Source organism: Sinocyclocheilus rhinocerous, unplaced genomic scaffold (assembly GCF_001515625.1).
Source record: "Sinocyclocheilus rhinocerous isolate Xijiao unplaced genomic scaffold, SAMN03320098_v1.1 scaffold130, whole genome shotgun sequence".
In the NCBI taxonomy this organism is placed as follows: Eukaryota; Metazoa; Chordata; class Actinopteri; order Cypriniformes; family Cyprinidae; genus Sinocyclocheilus; species Sinocyclocheilus rhinocerous.
In genome coordinates, this window is record NW_015623500.1 from 193,373 (window position 1) to 212,639 (window position 19,267).

The window sequence follows — 19,267 nt, forward strand, 5'->3', positions numbered from 1 at the left end:
ATCACGGCAAATCAACACTGTTTGTCACGGACAACTACTTATGCTAGTATAATAAACGATAAGACACTTGTTCTTTGCTTTGTTTTATTTTATATAAGAAGGTGTAACATTAAAATATATTAAAGTGCACATAAACACACACAAAACTCAAGTACATATGGAGGGAGGGGTTCTTGCAGACCAATCACAGCGCTTGCAGTCCGCGTAGAATTGACGCGCTGTTAGATTTTTGGAGAGGTGCATGTCAGGCTACGACGTATGGGTGTGCGTCTATGCGTAAGCTACGGTGTAGGTCCGACACAGAAGTATAAATCAGCCTTAAGACCTCATGCACAGATCTAATATACTGTTACACATGGCTCTACGCTTACTTTTCTTTTTAGGAGCGCTTGTCTGCCTAATTAAAAAAAATGTAGGAGCACCTTCTGATCAATAATCAAAAATTCTGATCAAAAATTAGCCTTATTCATTCAATTGATTCGTTCGAATGGCTGATTCATTCAGGAATGAAGCAAGTGACTGTCTTTATGAATGGGTAATCATGAATCACTGATTCACTAGATTTGTTCAAAAACGCAATTTCTCTCCTTATCGCGATCTGTGGGCGCACAGAAAATGAGCGCGCGAGTGAGTTCTCAAGACTCAAAAGCACATGCAAATGATACGTTCCGTCATCGCGTTATAAGCACGGAACATGCGGGAATGAGTAGAATTGTTATTAATAGCCGCAATCCCGTGCCGAAATTCAAGTTCTGCTCCGTGTTCTTTGCTAATAACCCGACTGTGAATGATGCGAGCGCCGTTGTCAGTGAGAAGCTGCAGCTGTGGCGGGGATGATTTTTGGTGTGCCGGCAGAACAACAACAATGAATTTATTTAAATTTCAAATACATTTTATTAAAATAAAATGTATTTGAAAAAGCATGAAATTCTTTTTCTCAAATTCATGGAGTTTACATGGGTCACATTTCTCAGGTCGGAAAATCGCATCTTTGACTTTTTGATATCAAGGTGGTAAAGTGAATCTTTAGCACTTATAGGTGTGTTGCAACTTACTTTCTCAGTTTGTCTGCAGAAGCAGATGCAGGTGGAGCAGAATGGGAAGAGGGGGAAAGGCTGCGGCTTGCAGCAGGTGAGTGGGAGGGGCTTTGACTGACGCTCCCGCCCCTCCTGTATGCTGAGCTGCGACTCCGACGCTGGTAACGATCACCCGAATGAGAACGTGAGCGAGACCTGAGGGAGAGAGTGGTTCTTCCGATCAACTTCACTAAAGAAAACCCTTTTTTTTCCTTTTAAAAATCAAAGCATCTACAAGGGTTTTAATATCTTTAGCAAGATCTCTTGCCTGGTTCGTCTGCGGCCTGTGTACCGCCTCCCCCTGTCCCGGTCTCTGTCTCTTTCACGGTTTCTGTCTCTACCCCGATCTGTGGAACGAGACCTAGTCCTGTCGTATCGTCTCCTCGAAACAACTCCACCACTGCGTTGCCGTGAACGGGAGTCAGACCGCCGGCGAGAGCAAGATCGAGACCTGGAGTAACGGCTGTCCCGTTCCCTGCCCCCACGAGAACGACGACTCCGGCGGGAGCGTGAGGATGAGTGTGAGGACCGATGCGAAGAGGAGCGGGAGGAAAAGGATGAGTGGCTGGAGGAAGACCGTCTTCGGCTAAAAGAAAAACACAATGTGCCATGTTATTAAAAGCAACTTTTATTAAATCACAAGACAAGCCAAAGAGCTTTCAGTTAATTATCCCATACCGTTTTTAACACTGAATATGCCACAAACAATAATCAACAGGCTAAATGGGCAACTCAGACAATGGTTTGGTTGGTCTCTCAACTATTTCAAAATATCATCAATCATTTAAGCTCAACCTGTGGCAGTTCTCTGGCTACATGCTAACACAGTTGAACACGCTTATGAATAAATGAAGAAAAAAGCCACTAAGGAGCCATAATGTAGAAAGGGGAAGTTACCGACCGGGAGCCCCTGCTATGACCTGCGGTGTTGGTGGAGGTGTGGCTTGACGCCGCTGCAGGTGGGGCTTGTGCAGCTGAGGCTCCCTCATCATCACTGCCCCCGAAGCTGGTGATGAAAGTGATCTTATCATTGCCTGGGGTTCGAGAACGAGACCGTGACTCTGAACTTGAGTCTGACTCTGGCCTGAGACAAAAAAAAGAAGGAAAACGGTAGTAAGAAACATTCCTATTAATACATGATGTACACTACTTTTCAAAAGTTTGGGGCCATTACTCCAATCTTTATTGTCACATAATCCTTCAGAAATCATTCTAATATTCTGATTTTGTGCTTCAAACATTTCTTATTAGTATTAATGTTGAAAACAGTTTCTGCTTAATATTTTCATTTCATTTGAACCATTTTTAGGATGAATAGAAAAAAAACTGAATTTCTTTGAAATAGAGATCTTTAGTAACATTATAAATATCATTTACTGTCACTTTTGATCAATTTATGATAAAAAAAAAAACCTCACTGATCCCAAACCTTTGAAAGGTAGTGTATGCAGTTGTAATCAGTTAAAATCAGTTTTTGTTTTTCATTTTATCATTTTTGGTCATACTGTATTGTGCCTGTTCATTGACCCTATTTTGACATTTAGATTACCTTTGCCATCCTCTAACACTCAAAACTAATCATTATAAAACAGTTAAATATATTCTTTGAAACTTTAGATTTTCAATTTATTTAGACAAAATACTATTGACTTTTTAATAGTCTATTTATTGGTTATCAGCAACATGAAAATTAGTTTAAAGGTATTGGTCAGAAATGCAATATTGGGGCAACCTAAATTTCAGTGATTTTGGTGCTTAATATTACATTATGTATACATAATTCAAAATGAATGTGCAAAGTATCATTCCATGAACACTTACCGTTTGTAGGGGTCATATGTAGGACTGTCTCTTCTGGCATAGCTGTTTTTGAAATGTACATACATATTGAATTCAAATCAGTTAACCAATTTTCAATCAAAATAATCAGCTACATGTGTAACTGGTGCACATTATAACATATACATACACTACATTTTAAATGTCAGTTAATTGGGTAGTGGTCAGCGGAACCAAAAAAAGAGACTAAATATAAGTAACACTATAAGACACTAAGTTAGACTTTTATTATTGAGTAGAAAAAACATCATTGCTTATCTTGGGAAATTTGTAGCTGATATTGTATGGGCTGTTACCTGGGTGGGCTGATCTGCCTGCCTTTCATATACTTCTCTCTAAACTCTCTTCGCTGTCTGCGAGACCGCCGGCCCTGATGGAAACAGAACATTATTATTACAAATACTAATAATCAAACACAAACATCTTAAATGGGAGGGAGGACGTTAATAAGATTCTGCCCATACAGAGTACATGGCCTTCTCTGCCTCCAGTGCTTTTGCATGTTTAATGGCCTCCACTTCCTCCTTGTCCTTCCTCAACATCCTGCCACAAAGACAGACTGGATTTTAACTACTTTTAACTATTTTAAATATCACGTTTGTAGAAAAAGTACAAGATCATTACAGTGCATTCATTTAGATCTTGTCCAAATACACTCAAGCGGTGAATTTTAGTTAAAGAATGAGCGAACGAACCATACAAAGTCCCCATCTGCCATGCCGTAAGTGGTGGCCATCTTGTTAATCTCCGTCACCTGCTCTGGATTCAGTTCATCTACATCCACCTCAACATCTACAAATTGGGAAAGCATTCACACACACATTGTAAGGGTGTTACCTTCTAGGGGTGCTCCGATTGATCGGCCGATAATCGCTTTGGGATGTTTGATCGGCGGTCTCTAAAAAGGCCGATCTCAAGCTGATGACGCTGCCGTGCAAGGTTTGGCACGACATGCAGCGGCACCATCTCAGTCTCTGTCTGGCGCGGGTGAAATAATTATAATGCACTCACCTTCATATTAATTCATTAAATCACTAATAAAGTAATTTGAAAACCTTGTGTGAGACGTAATTTCACAAACAGCGTGAGTGAATCACCGCGCGTGCTCTCTTTTTCTCTCAAAATACGTAAATGGCTTCAAATCACATCGCGTCTGTCTATAAGCGAGCTGCACGCTGCACAGTTGACACAGGAATTGTCACTTGCACTATTGAGGCAGTGTCACAAGCGTCACTAAAGTTTATAAATTGCATTACATTTTAATTCTTGCCAGTGTTTAACCATTAAGCGCTCGCGCGCACTTCTGGAGACTGTGCGCTCATGCACACTCGCAGCGCACACACATAATGTCAGGTTCACATTCCTCCGTTTGCAGTGCGTATGTGGTGCGTATTTTTTCTGCGCTCATGTTAACGGATTAATAAAGCGAGCACACTGCACACGGTTGGTGTCTGGCAGTGCGTTCCAGGAGCGGTGCGTCTACAGCAGTGCAGAGATCGTTTCCAGACCGAGTCTATTGCTGCAACCTGATTAAAGTAACAGTGCATTGTTTGCAGTAAATATGAACATGTATTGACACGAAAATGTAGTAATTACACCATAAATGCATATTATTAAAGTCTACTGTGTTTCACAGTCAACACATATGGCTTTTTGGCTAGGTTTAAAGGGAAAGAGCACTTTTAGATAAACAAGGCAATAACAGATGGCACTCGTGGAGGTAGGAAAACAAAGTTCTTTATGAACCGCAGGATTGCTTGTAATAAAGATTTAAACGCAAAAGGAAAGGCAGTAGAGCTGACTACTTCTGTCAATGGTAAGTTTGTGATAACATAAAGTAGTTTAAATATTTTGCCACTTGCTTGAGCAAATTAATATATAAATCTAGAAGTAAATGCAAAAGTAAAAAGCATTGAATAATGTGTTGCTTATATTTATTGTGTTTAAATGTTGTGTTTGTGGTAAACAGCCACGGATCAGTAGCGGACTCTTGTGTGAAAGCACAGTCCGTGCTGCTTCCCCTCTCACAGAGTCACCTAAGAGGGGAATTCCCCCCATTTTCAAAAATGAAATTCAGGCCCTGAATAAATGTCTAAAAATCCTGATTGGAGTATCACTATAAACAGTTATAAATGATAAAAAGAAGGCTTTAAAAAGATCGGTATCGGCAGATACTGCTTTCTGTGATCGGCCTCAAAAACCCTGATCGGAGCACCCCTATTACCTTCTATATTCAAGTAAATCACATTTCTAAAGTGTTTTTACATTATAAAAATGAATTATCCTAACAGGAATTGTTCAGAGTTTGAAGAAACGCACCAATGTCAGGGATGACTTCGTCTTCCTCAGACTCGCTGTTTTCGGAGTCATCCTCATTTCCCTTCTCCATCTGTTCATCTGGTTCGGTCACAGTGCTATCTTCATATGTATAACCAATCTGAGCTTTCTTCTCAGCGAGTCTAATAGTAAAAAAAAATGATGATGCGATCCTTCTAACAGAATGTACTTTTAGCCACATATGTTTTAAGTACTGATACACAAGTTCATACTTTTTCTTTTCATCCTCATTTGGTTTCTGTAGGCCACCGTAGAGTTCTTCCACATAGATCTGGTACAAACACTGCTCTTCAGAGACTACAACATGAAAATAATCTTTTTTGTGGATTCATCCAAATTCATCAATAACATTATAAGGGTCAAAATTGAATTGTAAAAAAAACAGTAATAATAAAAACAAAAAACAACAACTCACTGTTCGCAAAGTCATTCTGCACCAGACCTCTATAGCGCTCATAACTGCACTTCCTCTCTTCTGATTCCTGCTCTGGGGTGCTGTGACAGAAACAGTGAACTTAATCAAAAATGACACAAACCAGAAACCACTTCAGCATAATTTTATGAAAACTTCTTTAAACCCCGGTGGGTCATTTTTAACTGCACATTATTGTTTTGAATTGAATTTTATTATTTCATCAGAATAGTACAAAAGTTGGTGACTTTAGTGGCACTTGCTATATGAACACAAAATAATAATTTATCACAAATAACCACCACCATAGTATATGAATGGGAAATCCAAAAAAATACAGAGCAATTTTTTTCCTCAATGAAGTAGTCATCGATTATGTCTAAATATATATTCAAATTCTAAACCTACTAAAAGTATGTTATGACTGCATATACCCTTATAAGCATTTAGAGAACATACATCCCTATATCTATAGTATTAAATATGATTTTCTTTAATTCTCCTACCCAATGGTGCCAATCTGCCTTCCATTCATTGGATTTTAAATGCATTGGCTCCGATATAACTTTAATGATGTATTAATTGAAAATGTGAATTTTTAAAAATATTTTTAATATTTATTTTAATAGAAATAAATGGTGCATAATTTAGAAATGAATATTGTCTAGCCTGAAGTTCCCTTAAAACAGAAAATATTAGAAAATAAATATTATTGGACAATATATAGAATATTTAGTTATTTAAAAAAAAGTTTATTGTCCCCTAAGTGTGAAATAACAGAGGGTTAAACTTAAAACTAGGCATGGGCCGATTACCGGTTTCAAGGTATATCGCGATTTGAAAATTTCACGGTTTCAAAACCACTAATATTTTCCGTTATACCGTTCCTGCGGTATGCGCTGTTTTTCATGTCTCTTCAAAGACTGAAAGTGTAGGAATCCCTGAGGTTGAGTGCAGTGTAGAGAGTAACACAACCCTCCTCCTCCTGATGGTGCGAGCGAGCAGTCAGTCACGACTCACGTGTGTGTAGGATGGCTTCCCCTGGAACTTACGCGATCGGCAACCGGCCGTTTTTTTCTTATTGCAACTCGTCTCTGTTCTGGACTTGCACAAACTGCGTTGCAATGCAATCGTTTTCCAACATGTCATTTATGTGAAAATATGAAGTCTGTAAACGCCCGTTAACACAGGCCAGAGATACTGTAGCAGGCAGATCACTCACTGTTCATGATGCACAAACTATTGGAAGAAAATCCTCAATATTGATTTGGGGGTTTATATGAATGTGTTTCTGAGGAGAACTGACTGTCTTCAGAAAAATTTACGTGGTATTTTCTTTTCATCTCGTCTCTGTATAGTTCTGCAGTGTTTCAGAGCAGCGCTGCTTTGTTCAATAGGGTCTGGCTGCAGACATGCACTTGCATTTTCAGACTTGCACCCTCAGACACCTGCACTTCCGCAAGTGACGTAACTTGCAGTCTTTTTTAATTTTATTTAATTGATTAATTATTTTTTTTATTGAATCTCTCAACATTTTACACAAGTAGCCAGGTGGTGAAGACAAGAAAAAAATAAACTAAATCACGAAGTCACTTGCAATCGCCACTTGCACTCTCAGCTACTTGCAACCCACATGAATCGTGATTGTTGCCAATGCAGACATTGGCAACACGCCAATGAAAATTTGGAGAAGTCTGAAAATGCAAGTGCATGTCTGCAGCCAGACCCTTCTCGCTTTGTTTGCAGCAGTAAGCAAGGAAACACTGTACCTGGTGTTCCATGAGCGCCTCCTGCTGTCAGAGAATGAATATGCGTCTCATTCAGGCATGTAGTATAATTTCACAAAGCTAGTCAGAACATTCTGTTTTTGCTTCAAATTGGGTTATTATTAAAGCAAATTAAGTATATGAAATTATATAACTAAATGATATGAAATTATATAAATGATATGTATATGAATTATATAACTACAATTAAATAACTGTAATTACAGATTTAGGTAAAATAAAGATGTCAGTTTTTCCTTTTTAGGAAACAAATCAAAGAAAAAATAAACAAATTATACTGTTCATAGTATTCTGTGTATATAAAATATATTGTGTTCAGTGGAAAATTTTTGTTTTTTTCCCCCCAGTCATTTAAAAATAACACATATTAGAGCTGTAACGACAATACCGTGATACCGTGAAACCGTGATATTTTTGCTTAAGGTTATCATACAGTCAAAATCTCATACCGGCCCATGCCTACTTAAAACCAGACGGGAAATTAAACCACACTATGCCACCGTTTTTGACAGCATCCTACCTATTTCTTTGCATAATCAAGGCAATCTATTTTATATTTTGCTACATGACAGATGCATTAAGATCAGACAACTCACGTAGCGTTGAGGAGAGGTGGTGTATAGGTGGGGATGTAGTCCAGGTGTGCCCTGACATCAAACCTATCAATCATGTAGCTGGTATCTCCTTGCCAAGGCATCCTGTTAGAACAAATGATGAAGTTGTGACAGATTTCCAAATAAAAACCTTTATATGGGCTGTTATGTTGGTGTGAGAAATAAGGCAGCATGATTAATTGAAATAAAACCAAAATTGCGATTAATGGCTTTGTGCATTTCTCAGATTGCAAAGGCTGTGATGTTATTAAATAATTATATGTGCTGTATGTTTCAGAGTGAAGCTTTTACTTTCCATCCACAAATATACATTTGATGATGCAACGTTTGAAAATGATGTAATTAACATTGCCAATAATATCAGTACTGTAATTTTCCAGTTGTAACATAAAATACATTTTTTATGTTGTTACTTTTCCTAAACACTTGATTTATTTTTATTTTACAATGAAATTTGATATTTCTTTTGATTTATTTACTAACTTTTTATAGTTTTATTTAGTGGCAATAATAATTATTATTATTAGAGAACCATTTTTTTCTCTCCAGAAAAATCACAATTAGTTTTCTTCCCAAATCACTGATCCATATGCTAGTTACATACATGTTGAGGGGACTCTCAGCCGCCAGGGCTACTGCTGAATCCAGGTGAATTTTGTATGCCCGTCCATGAACCTGCAGGAACTGGGCTGGATCCTTTTTCTACACAGAATGAGAGAAGTGTGATTGTTCATTTAAAACTTCTGTCCAGGACCAAGATTAAGCTGTGCTCAAAAAACAAAGAATGAAAGTGCAGTCAAGGTCACAGACTTTCATTTGTCAACTTACGATTTTCTCATAGAACTCTCTGCGTCTCTCCCCACGCCGCTTGTAGTCCACCATCATCCCGCGCAGTTTGCGCTCATGTTTGCGGGCCTCCTGCCACATGACGGCTCCGCTTGCGGTTGGGGCGCGTCGGGGCAGGGCTGCTGCTATGGGACACAGAGGGTACAAATCAACCAACCTAACCAACTAACACACTTGCTGCCACATATAGTGCCATTCTGAATGTGAATTCATCTTTACACTTACAGAAAAGTATATTTCACCATGGGAAAACACATGCCAAATACATTATGCTAAAACAGTTTATACTGTAGATTTCCCCACTGCACGTAATGAAATGCAGCAACTATACATTAAAAACATGGCACTTGTGTCATGTGTCAATCAATGTACAATACAATTATCATATTGTTAACGAAACTAGTAAACTGTATTAACTGAACACCAAGTGTCCAAACACTCACAGGAAAAGTTGTTTATAGGTTACAGATTAACTAACCTTGATTAAAAAAAGTCTGACACGGCCAGCTCCTAAGTAAAAGAGGATTGCGTTTGCTACATAAACAGCATCAAAACTGTATAATAATGGTTGAAACGCTTGACCTTTACATTGTACGTGCATAATAACACATATTTAACTACACAGTAACAAAATGAAGAAAGAAAAAGTAACGTTGATAGCCAAGTGGCTAAAGCCTCTCAGGCTAACTTCACATACATGTCAATTCTGAAAATTATTCCTAATGTTATTTTGAACGCACATCAAGGACTATAAACTACTCAGGTCGTGCAACTTTAATGCAGCATTAAGATTTACAGCTCACGTCAGATTATATATTATGTTATTAAACGCTGGCGGAGCCGCTAACGCTAGCGTGCTAGCTGGCTATATTTTACATCCAACGTTAACAAACAACTGACAATGAAGCGATATGACCGTCACCATACATCCTTTGCGACTTCCAGAATTAAATGAATTACCTGTTGATGTTTACAATATGTATAGTGTGATTTTTCTTCATAGAAAACACAAACGTCGGTCACCAAGTGGAAAAGGCCGCTAGTTTACATACACACGCCTCCCAGTCCCAGCGCACGCGCTCTCAGATCATTGAGCTGAGGAAACCACTAGAGGGACTGGTAGACTTCTTCTTCTTCTTCTAATAACGTTTTATGGCGGATGGCAAACCACTTTAAATAAAAAAATTAAAAAAACACCCAAAACATTTCCTAAATTCTCCTGATTAATCCTATGTCTTTAATGTATTTAACAATAGCACCATATATTTTACCTTGTTCTGCATGCTCTTTCAAAAGGCTTGACAAATTAAATGATTCAACAGCCATGTTTCTTACTGCCTTAATGAGATTTAACCTTTCTTTTCCATATTTAAAAAAATAATAATTTTGGCTAGTAGACTTACATTGTATTTGAGAACATAAATTCTCCCAGAGGGAGCGCACTCTGGCTCATAAACATTATAGTGTAAATGTAAGTACTTTATAGGTGTTTTAGGCTGTTTTGAGATATTTGAAAAGTGCAAATAATATATATGGATATAATAAATTGGTTAGCTACTATATATATCACTTATATTCACTTTAGTAACTGTGATCAATCTGGTGGTTATCATAGAGTTTCGGTAGTAAAAAAAGTGCTTGTGGCTCTTTGTGAAGTTGTGAGCAGCATATTAGATAAGATATTTGCACTGTACAGGTAGCTAAACACTTTACAATAAGGTTCCATACGTATATTTAACGCATTAACTAACAATAATGAGCAATACATTGTTACAGTAGCTATTTTAATCTTTTTAACATTAGTTAATAAAAATACAGCTGTTTATTGTTAGTCTCATTGTCTGATTCTCATTGTTAATATCTCATTCTTAACTCAGGTCCATTCAATAACATGAATAGATGCAAGTTAATTTTAATGATGTATTAGCAAATATTGGAAAGAAGTATTTTTCATTGTTAGTTCATGTAGTTAACTAATGTTAACAAATGGAACTTTATTAGCCTATATAAAGTGTTAGGCCTACCACTGTACCTCATAAAATATGGCACAATGACTGAATGGGCAGGGGTAAAAAAGAGAGCAAAATGTATTAAAGATGCACTCATAAATGTATGTGTTGTGCTGCATAATATGAGATTTGTCTTAGATTTTACCTATTAGCTAAAGGTTTCACTTGCCACTGCTTGTCAATGCAATTACAGAACATAACATCATGTCGACTGGTACAGTGTTTTTATATATATATATAAAAAGCAAAATAACTATTGCAGTGCTGCAAAACGAATAACTTTTAAGAAAAGCAATATATGTGATATGTGAGCGCTTTAATGCCAGCGTCACCTTTTTCCTGTGAAATATGCAGAACAAAAAACATGGTTTAATGAACTGGCCATTAGGTGGCGATACTGGCACATTTCAAAAATATGCTTCATTTTTATATATTTGGTAAAGGCCAAGGGACAAATCCCACGGTTATGCAACAGAAAATTAACTTGGCATGCAGAACAGTACATTTTAAACGCACCAGATGTAGTCTGTTCAAAGACTAAAAATTCACCACAAAGACCAAAATTACACAAAAAGTACGCTTTCAATGGGAGCATGGTCCTCCATCCTGTTTGGTGCTGCTTGTCAGACTTCGTAGGCCTATGAATACGACAGGACTGGTAGAAAAAGATAATTTGTTACTTAAGCAGTGTTCTGGACATACCTGAACAACGAGAATAAAACTGTATTATGTAAATCATGTTATGTGAATGTAAAACCTTCACAGCATAACTTTGAAAATTAGCCTAATATTAGTACCAATAGAATAATTTCATTAAACAAAATGAGCAATTTTAGAAATGATCAATACAGATGATTCAGGAAAATGTGGAATGTGTTATATGATATCTAAACATTATTTTCTTTAAACTCTACACTCATTACAGTGAAGGAGAAATTGCCTCAGTTTTAACCCCTCAAGTCTCAAATCAGCCAGACTCTGTCTGTGTAGGTATGTGTGGTCATTGAGCCCATATTTGGTAAGCATCTTCTCTGCTTCACAAAATATATTTCTGTTTCGCCAGATAATGCTGTACTTTACATAGATTTTATATTTAGAAAATTTGCCTATTAATTTTTATATAATATTTTTATTAACCATTATAATAGGTTCCTATCAGCAGTGCTTTTCTGAAAACGAAACAAATGTTTTATGGCAGTGTTTCCTAGAATGAAGACATATCTGGTTTACTGCGAGTGTCTCGTAAATATTTTGTTTGACCATGTCTTACAGGAAACACTGCTTTATTGTATGGTGACAAAACTCAACCTCAGACAATAAAACTAAGCCTGAAAATACAAAATGTTCAATGTTATGTCACATAAAAAGTAAACTTATTGTAACCTTTCACAAAAGGGCACATCTAAAGTGCAAACTGATTAAATTGGGGTGGAAAACAGCTCTCCAATCAGAGAGTTCAAATTACAAACATATTTAAATTGTGTCACTCAAAATGATTTACAGAAGTACATTCAAAATCTCTCTCAACAAATATTTTGTACAGGTTGCACATTCATATAATTATTTTTGCACCCTATATGGCAGTGGTTTTTAATCCTGGTCCTAAAGACCCATATTTTGTATGTCTTCCTTACACACTTGATTCAGATCATTGACTCATCAGCAGAGAGCTTTATCAACCAAACTGAGCGTGTCAGATAATAGAGGCATACCAAATGTGCAGTGGGCCCCCAGGACCAGGATTGAAATCACTGCTATATGATATTAAGAGACATTTACTATTGTTGGTCACTGGTTTGTTATGGCCAGGATGAACGGTGGTGCAGGTAAGAGTCCATCAGAGCTGTAGATAGGGCAGGCTTTAAATTTACAAGGCCAGTCTGTCCAGAGATAACGCACTGCAGTAATATCAGCAGCTGGACATTTTGGTGTAGATACATGGACATAATTAATGCCATGTTCTACAATGACAACAGGCAACCATTTGTCATCTGATTCACACGTCTTATCCTCAGAGCAGCAGATCTATGGTAAAAAAAGATAAAAATGAAAACATTATCAGTTAGTCAAGGTCAGTTCAAAAGAAGCATTCTCACTTCAAACTTCAAACTGGCCTTTGTTTGAATGTATATTTTTTTAACATCATAATTTTCAAATTGAATGAACGCATGTGAAGGTGATCTTACCTCAAAAAAACCATCATCGGCAATGGCATTAATTCCCTGATTGAACACAATGCAAATGAAATCCTGTTTGAGCATGGCACGAGTAGGGAAAGGTCCTTGGAAAGATACATTTTTCTCCCCATAGGCGACAGCTCTTGCCCCAAGCACAAGTCTGTATGCCACATCCTGTTTATCCTCCGGGTGGATGCTATTATACCCCCACCCCCACCAAAAAAAAACAAGCAAATCAGCACTTCCATTAAACTATTTGCATAACACTTTAACTACAGTTTGTGCTCCTCCTCACCTGCCCCAGGGGGACCTATCATCAGGTACATCAATAGCAACAGCCATAAAGGTGTTCTTCATGCGCTCATTAGGGGCATAGCCATAGTCTGCGGTCTGATGCCAGCGTATTTCTCTGAACCCATCTTGTGGATCGTTTTCACGACATGTGCTTAGCTAGAAAAGTAAATGGAAGTACAATTTGATGTTTAAGTATTGATGATACATGGGTCTTGTCAAAAGTATTGTTAAGATATATCTCTTCCATTACTGACTATTCAGTGGCACCTGTACAAATCCAAATGGGAAGTCTAGTGGAGTCTGGCCATCTGAGCCTTCATGGAAATCCATCCTCCAGTCGTCAATCATCACAGGGAAAGTGCAGTTGTATTTATCCCTGTTATAGTTTGTATTAGCCTCACCTGAGATAAAAAGCAAAGTAAAAATAGCAAGTCTTTGCATGTTATAATTGATATACAGCGCTATAATTCTTCACCTGAGAATTAATACCTTGGTACCATATGGCTCCTGTTATGGTCATGTTGAGTAATGGATGAATCATGGCATTCCAGAGCACTGAACTGTCCCATTTAGCAGAGGCGTTCTCCAAGAAGTTAGTGTCTACAGGTAAAACACTATGGGGAATAGTGCAGGAAATTCAGGTACAGAAGTTAAACATGTAAAATGAGAAGTAATTCAACTACTGCACTGCACCAACTTTTTATTTATTATTTTTTTTTACTTATGTAGGTCAATGATGTATAAGAGTGTATAAGAAAAAGAAAATTAAAAATGTCATTATTGGGAACATACTAGCTACTTGTTACTACTATGTATTACTTGTTATACTACTTTTTGGTTTCATATAGTTAAAAAAAAAACTGTTATACCATTTCCAGAAACAGATTAAATTGAATCATCATGCAGTGCATCTTTACATCTTGAATACATGAGTGTGCACATCTTAATCTTTATTAAACATATTTCCCAAGGTAGGTTTTTTTAATCACAAATTATTTTTAAAATCTGATCGTACCTTGCCTAGTCATAAAATGCTCAAATTATATGATATTTTTTACATACTTATTGACCTTTACACAGGCATAATGGTCTGCAAGGGTCCTTTTTCATATATATAAAAAGGAAGTCTCTTATGCTCATTTGGCTGCATATAGTAAAAATAGTAATATTGTGTAATATTACAATTTAAAATATCTTTTCTATTTTAATATATTAAAAATGGCATTTATTCCTGTGATGGCATACATTTTCAGCATTCATTAATCCACCAGTGCGATTCTTTGAAGAATAGAAAGTTTAAAAGAACAGCATTTACAGTATTTGAAATAGAAATCTTAATACAGAACATGATAAAGTATTGTAAGTACTGGCATTGTACCTGTTCATCAATCCACACTTGTGAAGTGCCCTTGGGGATGACCAGGCCTCCACAGGTGTGCCTCCCCAACTTGAGTGTACTAGCCCTATCGGATACTTCAGTGTTTTGTAGAGATAGCGACCAAAGAGCCAGCAAACTGCAGAGAAATGGCTGAATTTCTTTCCGCCAAGCAATTCTTGAACAATGAACACAAAAAAAACAACAACAACAAGAACAGCTGCTTATTTCTTCAGGAAAAAGTATGTTATGCATACATTTTACTAACAGGTTTTCACTGTCCTCTGGAGACAAAAACAGATTGGACATCACCCTTAAGATAAAACAGGAATGCAACAAATATCTCATTAGCTTGTGTTTCAGACCATATTCCATACCTGCTGTTGGCTGGGACCAAGGAACTTCCACTCTTGCAAGATCAATTAGTTCCTCATCACTCTGCTCCAAGGCAGCCTGGAAGATCCTCACATCAGGGAACTTAGAAGCCAAGGCCAACTCCTTTGTTGCATTAATCACCTTTCGAAGAACCAGTGACATTCATGTGTATTACATCACACATGAAAATAGAGGAATAAGCATATCAAAGACTTTGAGTTAAGAGATATTCACTTACTTGACCAACAGTGAATGCCATGTTACTTTGTCCGCTACATAACCAGGTGTCTCCAAAGAGCACATCTGTGAGTGTGATTGAACTATTAGTTGTACTCTGAGATGCAGTCAATATGTAGGGACCACCAGCCTCCACAGGTTTGAGAGTTGTGCGCCAAATACCTGTGAGACATTAAAGTCAGAATGCACTGTTATTGTACTGAATTCTTTCAAGTGGATATTAACTAAATGATCAATTTTTCACAGAAGAACCTAAGTCATACAAGGTTTGAAATGACGAAAGTCTGAGTAAATAACAGAATATACTGTACATTGTTTGATGAACTCTTCCGTTAAGACTTCACTGGAAAATATTATTTGTGTAACTGATACTTACCATTGATAACAGTAGTAGAGTGTGCAGAGACTCTGTGAGGTCCTGACAATGACACCACAACCTTGGCACCTGTCTGTCCAAATCCCCACACGACTGCTTTGGCTGGGGCCTTCTGCAGAACCATGTGGTTCCCATAATAAGAAGAGAACCGAAACACTTCTGCTGGGAATACAAGGAAATGAGATTAAGCTTTATGATACGATTGTTTTGTGATGGGGAAATCCTACTGATTCATGTGACTTGATTCTGCAAACAGTTCATTTCAAACAATCCAGGCGTTTGAAGGATGCATCCGGCAGTAGACCTTAGCTGCCACGTTATTAAGCGCCATCGAAGGCCATCTCAATTTGAAGGATCCTTGGAAGGCAGCCTTTGTTTTGCGTCCTTCATTCAGCATATTTTCAGGAATGAATTGAGTGCATCATTCACATCCACCAATCCGTTCAATATATTTCAGTTATATATTCCAACATTTTGATAAAAACACTTTTAATTGTATTCTAATGCCATGACCACAGGGCGGAAACCTTTAGGATGTAGCCAAGCAGACTTATGTGTCTTTCAGGTGGAGTCAGAAATATTGTAATTACGAGTTCAAAGCACATGACTGACGGAGTGAAATTGTATTTACAAGTGAGAATCACGGAACTCTAGATGATACATAAGTCGCTGAGTTGTGATGGAAGGGGCATGTTGAACTTGAAACATTGTGGAAACATTAATCTATAATATAGAGAATATTATATCTATATATAGTTAGCAATGAGCAGCAAGAAAATCTACATTGAATCATAGCGAGTTGTTGAATTTATTACATTTCAAATTTATTTGATTGAAATACAGCATAAATTTTTTTTTCTTCGTTTTGAATTATAAAAATATTGTAAACTATAACAATGTACCCAACATAGTTGATGGCCAATTAATAATAATCCTTGACAATAGGTCACTTAAGATCAAATACCGAAAAATGAAGAGGACATTTACCGTAACGTGTTCAAAATGCCACAGAAGAAAATGACATCACATGGTCACAAAGTTTGATGATAAACTGTTTTTTTTTCAGGGGGGTGGTTGGTTAGTAAAATAGTTGACAATTTTTGTGGACATGAGTAAACGAAATAATTTCTTATATAAAAGAAAATTCCATTTAAGCTCTATTTTTCTAAGGTATTTAGATTGTACAAAATAACTGTAATACAGATAAAAATATTTTTTAAATTGTCCCATTGGGACGCGTGGCCTTTTGATATGAACAAAACATCACTTTTGTATTTTCCCAAAATGTGTTGCTCCAGTAATGTTCATGTCTTCTTCTTCTTGGTTTTTAACAGCGGCTGGCACCAACGCAAATAGGTGCATTACCGCGACCTTCTGCTCCAGAGTGTGGAACAGAGTTTTAAATTCTATTTAACAACCCCGTCTCACTTATAAAATCAAATACTTTACAATTTATTTCACTTGCCCATTTTATTAAAATCTTAAAATTAATCATAATTGCTACATTCAAGAAATACATGAGGTATTGTTTCTTCAACATGACATTGTTCACATAACCCATTTGGAAACAATTAAAGGAAGGGGTTTACATTACATAGAAAATAAAAATAAAAATCAATAATAATACTTAAAGAAAAAAAAAAAGACAGCATATACCCATTCAATTTTCAAGTAACTTCAACTCTTTAGCGAATAAAATTGTATCTCTACATTTTTTATCATCAATACATTGGAGAGACTCAACATACAAATGAAAATCAGTCATAAAGACCTTCAAACAGGGTCTAGAACTATTTCTTTTACTTTTATGAATATGAAATTTACCAAATAAAATCATTAGATTCATCATAAAATTGACAGATGCATTTTTTGATTCAAAATATAAGATAACATCTTTGGATGTTAATTCACAATTATAACCAGATTTCTGTTGAATATATATAGATAAATCTTCCCAGAATTTTTTGGAATGGTAACATTCAAAAAAAAGATGTAGAATTCTTTCTGGCTGATCTGAACAAAATGAACATTTTTCATCAATATCCATACATTTTGATAAAGTATAGTTACTAACATAAATATTATGAAGTACTTTCAGATGTATTTCCCGAAGTTTGTTAGATATACAAAACCGAAAGGGAAGAAGCCAAGCTTTTTTCCAAATAATCTCTGGAAAACAAATGTTCCAGAAAAATTTCCCTCTAGGCTTAATAGATCTTTTTTCATAAAATAGATTTCTAATAAATGTATTTGTGCATTTTTTACTGTTAATGTCCACCCCATTTAAATTAAGAACGGGTTCAATTCTACAAATGTTAAGGGACAACATATGGCTTCTCATTAACATCAATAAACCTGTGGGAATGGCGTTTAACACAGAATCATATTCTCTATATTTAATAGGAAATGCCCATTTATTCATAAAATTTTCATAAGAAAGCAACTCAGCTGACTGGTCAAAAAGGTCAGATAAAAAATAAATTCCTTTATCCATCCAACTCTGTAAATAAAGATATTTCCGGTTAACTGTAATCTAAACATTATTCCACAAGATTGCTTTATGTGGAGAAAAGTTATGCACAAAACAAAACTTCCAGGCCTTGAGTGCTGGTTGATAGAAATTAGATAATGCCACAGGCAGTTTGCTAGTCGAGTAATCACACATTAACATCCTTGTTATTTTATGAGTGCTATTTATGTTCATGTCTTTATGTCAAGACGCTAATACGTCAACACGTGATCCATAACAACCCCGCGTGACATGCTGTAAACACGTTCCATAAAGTCCTATGTCAGCACATATTACGCGTTTTGCTAACACTTATAAAACCAAGACATTTTATTTTTTGGCTTTTCTTCTATCTGGCAATTAATGTAAGTAATGTTCTGCTTTCAGTCAAATCACTGGATCATTCCAAATGCTTATAATAAGCTCATGCATCGGTTCTCAGCTTATTCATTCGCTTAAAAGAACAACAACAACCACCACCACCACCACCACAACTACATCGATGCTGCCTCGCCGCATTGCACTTCAGCCAGTCTGAATTTCACATGATGTAAATTTGCACGACACGTTTATGCTTAACTATTTCCTTATTGCTTTCGACCTCAAAAAAACTAACTTATTCGTACAGCGTCTGCAAACATGCACATACGCTTATCAAAACCTCGTTGTTAAAAATATATATTTATTTAGTTCATGTAAATCACTCTTATCAAAAAGTACTGACTTACCTGCCGATAAAACACTGGCAAATGCGCTCAAAAGTAGCGAGAAAGTAACCGTCGTCAGCATCTCTGCAAGTGATTGAAAAGAAGGAAGTGCATTTACTTAAAGCAGGCAATGCAGGCAGCGTTTAGTTCATGATTCAACTAAGTTGTCAAACCGGTCACTTAAAGGGGTCATATGATGTTGCTAAAAATAACATTATTTTGTGTATTTGGTGTAATGAAATGTGTTTATGTGGTTTAAGGTTAAAAAAACACATTATTTCCCACATACTGTACATT

General features: G+C 36.6%; 2 protein-coding genes across 6 annotated transcripts in view; both read right to left on the bottom strand.

Moving 5' to 3' along the window:
* The window catches only part of clasrp (CLK4-associating serine/arginine rich protein), a 17,717-nt gene extending 7,671 nt beyond the window's left edge, over window positions 1-10,046 (bottom strand). For 2 of the 4 annotated variants that reach the window (XM_016574697.1, XM_016574909.1), the window contains exons 1-14: window positions 9,872-10,046; window positions 8,894-9,036; window positions 8,670-8,767; window positions 8,048-8,149; window positions 5,668-5,747; window positions 5,465-5,549; window positions 5,235-5,374; window positions 3,611-3,707; window positions 3,380-3,458; window positions 3,212-3,285; window positions 2,898-2,939; window positions 1,978-2,160; window positions 1,345-1,662; window positions 1,056-1,232 (exon numbers count right to left, since the gene is read on the bottom strand). In XM_016574697.1, the coding sequence (XP_016430183.1) occupies window positions 1,056-1,232; window positions 1,345-1,662; window positions 1,978-2,160; window positions 2,898-2,939; window positions 3,212-3,285; window positions 3,380-3,458; window positions 3,611-3,707; window positions 5,235-5,374; window positions 5,465-5,549; window positions 5,668-5,747; window positions 8,048-8,149; window positions 8,670-8,767; window positions 8,894-8,992 (1,574 nt within the window). In that variant the 5' untranslated portion in view covers window positions 8,993-9,036; window positions 9,872-10,046. Of the gene's footprint in view, window positions 1-1,055; window positions 1,233-1,344; window positions 1,663-1,977; window positions 2,161-2,897; window positions 2,940-3,211; window positions 3,286-3,379; window positions 3,459-3,610; window positions 3,708-5,234; window positions 5,375-5,464; window positions 5,550-5,667; window positions 5,748-8,047; window positions 8,150-8,669; window positions 8,768-8,893; window positions 9,037-9,871 lie in introns of those variants that run through there. The other 2 variants (XM_016574768.1, XM_016574835.1) reach the window with 2 other exon arrangements.
* A 2,095-nt stretch (window positions 10,047-12,141) lies between these two features.
* On the bottom strand, window positions 12,142-19,075 carry siae (sialic acid acetylesterase). 2 transcript variants are annotated; one of them, XM_016508610.1, is made up of 10 exons: window positions 18,992-19,075; window positions 15,755-15,913; window positions 15,380-15,540; window positions 15,144-15,282; window positions 14,770-14,944; window positions 13,881-14,005; window positions 13,659-13,792; window positions 13,393-13,547; window positions 13,107-13,293; window positions 12,142-12,945 (listed from the first exon to the last, which is right to left on the bottom strand). In XM_016508610.1, the coding sequence occupies exons 1-10, from the start codon at window positions 19,050-19,052 to the stop codon at window positions 12,709-12,711; spliced, it is 1,533 nt and encodes a 510-aa protein (XP_016364096.1). In that variant the 5' UTR covers window positions 19,053-19,075; the 3' UTR covers window positions 12,142-12,708. The 2 variants fall into 2 exon arrangements, with proteins under 2 accessions (XP_016364096.1, XP_016364024.1); XM_016508538.1 differs by having other exon boundaries at window positions 15,755-15,916.
* Window positions 19,076-19,267: the final 192 nt, after the last annotated feature.